Source organism: Trichomycterus rosablanca, chromosome 2 (assembly GCF_030014385.1).
Source record: "Trichomycterus rosablanca isolate fTriRos1 chromosome 2, fTriRos1.hap1, whole genome shotgun sequence".
NCBI lineage: Eukaryota > Metazoa > Chordata > Actinopteri > Siluriformes > Trichomycteridae > Trichomycterus > Trichomycterus rosablanca.
The window spans coordinates 7964530-7971068 of record NC_085989.1 but is presented as its reverse complement, the minus strand read 5'-3'; the positions used below and the strand labels follow the sequence as shown (position 1 = coordinate 7971068).

At 41.4% G+C, this 6539-nt stretch overlaps 2 protein-coding genes across 2 annotated transcripts; one reads left to right on the top strand and one right to left on the bottom strand.

The window, feature by feature from the left end:
• Positions 1-2687, bottom strand: LOC134304487 (apolipoprotein A-I-like). Its single transcript, XM_062990017.1, has 5 exons — positions 2658-2687; positions 2397-2550; positions 2237-2296; positions 1987-2137; positions 1-820 (listed from the first exon to the last, which is right to left on the bottom strand). Exons 3-5 carry the CDS (start codon positions 2274-2276, stop codon positions 274-276), a joined length of 738 nt encoding a protein of 245 aa, XP_062846087.1. The 5' UTR covers positions 2277-2296; positions 2397-2550; positions 2658-2687; the 3' UTR covers positions 1-273.
• A 2744-nt stretch (positions 2688-5431) lies between these two features.
• Positions 5432-6539, top strand: apoa4a (apolipoprotein A-IV a). The gene is made up of 3 exons (XM_062990011.1): positions 5432-5471; positions 5565-5715; positions 6017-6539. The coding sequence occupies exons 1-3, from the start codon at positions 5432-5434 to the stop codon at positions 6537-6539; spliced, it is 714 nt and encodes a 237-aa protein (XP_062846081.1).

The following is a 6539-nucleotide window of genomic DNA, read 5'->3' as shown; positions in this document are numbered from 1 at the left end:
AGAATGTACACAGGCTGAGAGATCTGTCTTGGTTTGGTATTATAATAGTTTATTTGTTTATACAGTATATATGGAACAGTAAAACACAACAGATGCATTAAGACAACAATAATAATAATTAGACCTTCGTGCTTAGCTTTTTTTCTGTCGTTTGTATGTCTAGGTGCATAAAAGCACCTGGACTGTCCAACTGTAACTGAAATTGTAAACGTACGACACACTGAAGGTATTTTAATGCAAAACTCAGAGTCACTGGGTCACCAAGCATCTGGATTATTGCATTTTCTTTTCAAATGCCTCCCACAGAGATGTGAGCTGGGCTTGCAGATCTTGAGCGTAGGGGTCCAGCTTCTGCTGCATTTCCTGTCCCCCCTGGACGAGCTGGCTTTGGAAGTTCTGGACGAACGGAGCCATGTTGTTCTGGAAGTCCTGCAGGTGCTGCTCCAGTTTCTGCTTCATCTCCTCAGCTTGGGGTCCCAGCTGGGCCTGAAGCTCAGCCATGCTTTTTTCCAGATTCATCTTGAGCTCCTCGTTCTTCTGAAGCAGAGTGGATCTCAGAGCCTCAGACTGCAGGGCGTCAGTGTAGGGAGCCAACTCCGTCTTCAGCTGCTCCATCTGCTTCTGGATTTCTGATGTCAGCTCCTCGATGTGGGGCTCCAGATAGGTCTTTACAGTGCTCAGGTCCTGGTCCAGGCGCACTTTCAGCTGCTCGGTCTCGCGGGAGATCTGGGCCAGCAGCTCCTGAGTCATAGGAGTCATCTGACCACGAACGGACACTGCGTACTGGCTGATGGTGTCTGTGCTTTCAGAGATCTTAGTACTGTACCAAAAGAGGGATTAAATATTAGAAGTTAAAGAAATAAGTTATAAATGTGCATATATTGTTGTCTTGAACATTATTCTGTTGTTCCTGTTGTTCCACTTTAGTCCAAGGCTCATCATCAAGATTCCTGAACCCTTTCAGCTGGCTCTTCTCAATCAAAAGAGGCACAGGTAGGAATAAGCTACCCTCCACCATGCAACTGTGTTAAGTGTGTGGTTGGTCACTGGGTCCTTAGGCCTCGTCTAGACATTTACTCTCACTCACTCATTTTCCTAACCGCTTATCCAGTTATGCTCGCTTGGGGTGCTGGAGCCTATCCCAGCTTTTCAATGGGCGCAAGACACACAGTAATACCCTGGACGGGGCGCCAGTCCATCACAGGGCAGAAACACACACACACATTTACCTATAGGGCAATTAAGTGTCTCCAATTAACCTGATTGCATGTTTTTGGACAGTGGGAGGAAACCGGAGCTCCCGGAGGAAACGCACGCAGACTCGGGGAGAACATGCAAACTCCACACAGAAAGGACCCGGACCGTCCTGCCTGGGGATCAAACCCAGGACCTTCTTGCTGTGAGGCGACAGTGCTAGCCACTGAGCCTCCGTGTCGCCCCTGGTCTAGACAGGGTACGCTTAATGTTGTATAGTATAATAAATTATATTGAAGCAGATATGTCAACCAGGCCTACTAAGCTCCCAGTGACCTTGTCTTAAAGTTCCTTAAAGCAGTTTCTCCTCAACAAGACATTAATTCATAAAAGTTATAACAAGTTTTGCCATTTATAAAAGCCTTGAAATAAAATTGGTGTTTCTTCTAATTAAGAGACGCCAACAAGGGTGCTTTAGGTATCTTGACGATGATCCTTGGTTGGATCTTGCTAGAGCTTTTCCAGCCCACTGGAAAAAGTCAACAGGGCAATCTCAGGTCATGTCTGAGGAATTATATCTAACTGTTGGTTTGGGAAGAATTTGGAGAACCTGTGGCCCAAGGTAGAGAAGTCTGGCCTGACCTTCTCAGCCTGCTACCACAATGACAATTACCAAAAAGCTAAATCTACCTCATAATTCTACTTGTTTAATAGATTAGTGCAGGTCCTCGAAACACTTCCATTTGTACACTTGCCCTTCTTGAAGAAGAATGTTTCCTTTTTGTTACTCACTTAATTTCTTGTCCCATTTCAGACTCTCGGATCTTCTGCATCATGTCTTCGGTGGTTTGGGTTGCCTTGGCTACGTAATCCCAGAAAGCATCTTTCACAGTTTCCATTCCGAGCTTGGCCTGGTCCTGCCACATCACATTAGCATGGCAGCCTTTGGGTAAAGAAAAGTAATTATTGCATCATATAAAACATGATAGTTTAATAGCACAGGTTTGCTTTTATTTATTTAAAAGTTAAAGAAAATACTCACCAGTAAGAGCAATAAGAGCGAGAACAATAAACCCCTTCATAATTGTACAATTTTATAGATCTGTAAAGTAAATAACGAATGTTAAAGCTTTAATTAGCATGTCTATAGTCTACATTTATACAGATTCTCAGGTATTAAGTAGATTAGACCAGTTTCTTACCTCTCTACTCTCTCCTTGTGTCTGTGTGTGTATTAAGAGGGAATCAGGGGTGTTTTTATACAGTCCTGTGCTGTGATGTAAGAGACAAAGTCCAGAAGTCACCTTATTGTTGTCATCACTGACTGTGCCGTCATTCATGCCACATCACACGCTCCTACTTAATCAAACTTAATTAGATCATTACATCAGCTACTCAAATCTTATGTGTGCCTTTTTGTCAATGATGTATCTACATGAAAAGAAACTTATTTCAGTTCTTACCAGTAACACAATGTTGTTGTACAATGAACTGTGAGGCCAAGAAGCTGCTGAAAATTTCATATAAAAGTATTTATGTTTGAATACATTTTAAATAAAAACTACTTTGGACTATATTTAAAATCAAGGTCATTATATAATATTATTATATATAATATAAAGATGATTATAAAGCTAGACATTATAAAAATAAGTGGACAAATTGACACTTTTGTATACAACCAAAACTAACACTGACATGAAGGTTTAACTAAGATCTCATGTTTTATGTGTGGCTTCTCATCTGGTATTAATATTGTTGTTATCTGGCCACCACTTTAAACTACCTGGGCATTCCTGACTTAGGCAAGAAGCATAAATCCTGATGTAAAAAACACACGCTGCAACCAGAGCTGGATTCTGAGTACCTCGTATCGAATCCAGCTCTGCCTCCCCGGTTTGAGGCTGAGAGGCTGTATGAGCAACGATTGGTCGGTTGCTCAGTTGGGGGGTGGGACAAAGAACCGGATGTGGGTCTCTCTCTGTCAGAAGGCGATTACGACCTCTGCCGGCTGATTAAGGGCACCTGCACAGAGATGAGGAAGAGTGCCCTTAGGGTGTGTCTCTCCGCATGCAACGCTAGGTGGCGCCACACTCATCAATGTGTGGGTGGCAAAAATGCATCCGGCTGCTGCGCATGTTTCGGAGGGGATATGGGTTAGCTTCAATCTCTTTGGTCAGGGCAGGGTTCGGCATAGACAGAGAGGAAGCACGATGGAAATTGAACAATTGGATGTGCTAAAAAGGGGAGAAAAAGGGGGGGGGGAAAATCTGTTAGTGGGGAATTTCAGGAAACTTGGCCAGGTAAACTTGTGACATCTCAACACATTGTGTGAAAAATATAGCACTGTTTATTTTGTAGAGACTCTGAATTGAAATAAATGTGTATTATGTAGTTTAGTTTAAATACAATACAAAGATCTGTTCTTTATTCTTTGATATTGTTATTGTTTGCAGTTGAAGTTGAACAGTAACAGAACTGATTCCAGATGTGGTCAGATGCTGCAAGATAAAAAGAAGTAGGTTAAGATCTAAGGTTGTCTTGACTTCTGTATGTTAATGTTCTGATTATCAGTGAGAAGGTAGGTTCAGTAAACAGAATGATTACATCACTGGAATGTGGAATTTCACATGATAATCAAGTTAAATGTCAAACTGTGCAATAAAATCCATTATAAACCAGACCTACCGTCTCCTTGTTTTAATCTAGAAGTAAATAATAATAATAATATTTATTTAAATATTAATATTTTATTTATATAATATTTAAAGTAATTATTATATAAATATATTATATTATTTCTATATTATATATATTATATATTAATAGTAATAATAATATTCTATATTATATAATACAGTATATTTTAATAGTAATAATAATAATAGCAATAATAATAAACTAATTATAACTTGGAACTTGTTATATACTGTTATATACTGTTTATAAAGTATGTTACAGAGAGTAACTGTGATGCATTACTTTTAATCATTATTATCAGGTGCCTGGTCATGCCACTACTACATAAAATAATTTGCACAACGGTCAATGTCATTTTGTCTCAGTAGTTCTGTCTGTAATATGACTGGCAAGTGGGACGCAAACAAACAACCCCAGACTTATGTTTTTTTTTTCCTAGATTGTGTGTTACATGACTGAGCAGTCACAATCAGTGCTGGAAATCACACTGCTATTGGACTTAGAAGACATGGATACACTGCTAGAAAGCATAGTGCTAGCTAGAAACTATGGTGGAGGAGGAACACAGGTTTTTGTTGAGTACCGTAGTATTCTAGTATTACAGTTGCAAAGGAGGGCAGCACCATATTAGAGATAGACAGATGGATGGATGGATGGATGGATGGATAGATGGATGGATGTATGGATGGATGGATGGATGGATTGTATGGATTGGATGGATGGATGGATGGATGGATTGGATGGATGGATGGATGGATGGATGGATTGGATGGATGGATGGGTGGATGGATGGATGGATGGATGGATAGATGGATGGATTGGATGGATTGGATGGATGGATGGATAGATAGATGGATGGATGGATGGATGGATGGATGCATTGGATGGATGGATTGGATGGATTGGATGGATGGATGGGTGGATGGATGGATGGCTGGATGGATTGGATGGATTGGATGGATGGATGGATAGATAGATGGATGGATGGATGGATTGGATGGATGGATTGGATGGATGGATGGGTGGATGGATAGATGGATGGATGGATTGGATGGATGGATTGGAAGGATGGATTTGATGGATGGATGGATGGATGGATGGATGGATTGGATGGATGGATGGATGGATAGATAATGTCTGTGGTTTTGGGATATAATTTCTGACTTTATGCTTATAATTAGGTTAGCTTGGCAGTAAAGTCTACCTCAAGAAAAAAACAAGCATTATTAATGTATTGTTTGTATGTATTATAAAGCAGCCACGTTTGGTGGGTTGGAGTGAGGATGTGGAATCGTTGACAGTTTAGTCACTGACGACAGCAGGGCGGTGAGTTTTGGACTTTGCCTTCTACATCATAGCTTTCTAATCTGTATATATAGTACCCTTATTTCAAACGTAAAGAGTCAGACAGGAAGAGAAAGAGACAGGTAAGAGCAAGACAATCATAAGATGATTTTTTTAAATTCATACATACTCAGTGTGTATTAAAACATTTTTTTATTTTAGTTTTTTTCCAAAGCTCCTGAGAAACCCAGACATGAAGGTCTTCATGATTTTAGCCATTGCCGTCTTTTCAGGTAGGTAAAATTGTTAAAATAAAATATTTACATAAAATAATTCACTGTTAAAACGTTCCTAATTTGTTTGTTTTTTTTGCTTGTTTTTTAAAGGCTGCCATGCCAATGTGATAAGGCAGGACCAGGCTCAGCCCAGTATGGAGATGGTAAAGGATGCATTCTGGGATTATGTAGCCAAAGCAACTCTAACAACTGAAGACATTCTGCAGAAGATCAAGGAATCTGAAATGGGACATGAAGTCAAGTGAGTGTCAAAATATACATTTACATTTTAGGCATTTAGCAGACGCCTTTATCCAAAGCGACCTACGTTACAGTTACAGTATACAGTCTGAGCAATTGAGGGTTAAGGGCCTTGCTTAAGAGCCCAACAGCAGCAACCTGGCAGTGATGGGGCTTGTACCAGCGACCTTCTGATTACCAGTCCTTTACCTTAAACACTACGCTACGGTTTGCCTATAGTATAATATAGTAATACAATATGCCAATATGTACAATAAATGCACACTAGCTGTTATTTACCGTCTAAATGTTTCTATGTTCAGTACCAGGATCTCTGAAAGCGCAGACGCTGTCAGCCAGTACGCAGTGTCCGTTCGTGGGCAAGTGTCTCCCCTGACCAAGGAGCTCCTGACCAACGTTTCGCAGCAGGCCGAGCAGCTGAAGGCGCGTCTGCAGCAGGACCTGAGCTCCGTGAAGTCTGAGCTCGATCCGTACATCGAGGAGCTAAATTCGGAGATCCAGCAGCAGGTGGAACAGCTCAAAAGGGACGTGGCTCCGTACACCGACTCTCTGCAGTCCGAAGATATGACGGCCACTCTGGTCCAGAAGAACGAGGAGCTGAGGATGAACCTGCAGAAGAGCATGAGCAAGCTTCAAGCCCAGCTGGAACCCCAGGCAGAGGAGGTGAAGCAAAAGCTGGAGCAGCATCTGCAGGACTTCCAGAAGAGCTTGGCTCCATTTGTCCCAAGTAGTGAGGAAGTGCACCAGAAGCTGGACCCTTTCGCCCATGACCTGAAGACCCAACTGACTGCACTGTGGGAGTCCTTCACCAAAAATACCCAGTAA

What these genes read in the sequence shown, in the direction of transcription:
- LOC134304487 (XM_062990017.1), bottom strand. Translation starts at nt 2,276, where the DNA reads ATGAAGGGGTTTATTGTTCTCGCTCTTATTGCTCTTACTG. An exon ending in CGCTCTTATTGCTCTTACTG is followed by an intron (nt 2,138 to 2,236) that starts GTGAGTATTTTC and finishes CTTTACCCAAAG; the next exon opens with GCTGCCATGCTAATGTGATG. An exon ending in GAAATGGGACAAGAAATTAA is followed by an intron (nt 821 to 1,986) that starts GTGAGTAACAAA and finishes CTTTTGGTACAG; the next exon opens with TACTAAGATCTCTGAAAGCA.
- apoa4a (XM_062990011.1), top strand. Translation starts at nt 5,432, where the DNA reads ATGAAGGTCTTCATGATTTTAGCCATTGCCGTCTTTTCAG. An exon ending in AGCCATTGCCGTCTTTTCAG is followed by an intron (nt 5,472 to 5,564) that starts GTAGGTAAAATT and finishes TGTTTTTTAAAG; the next exon opens with GCTGCCATGCCAATGTGATA. An exon ending in GAAATGGGACATGAAGTCAA is followed by an intron (nt 5,716 to 6,016) that starts GTGAGTGTCAAA and finishes TTCTATGTTCAG; the next exon opens with TACCAGGATCTCTGAAAGCG.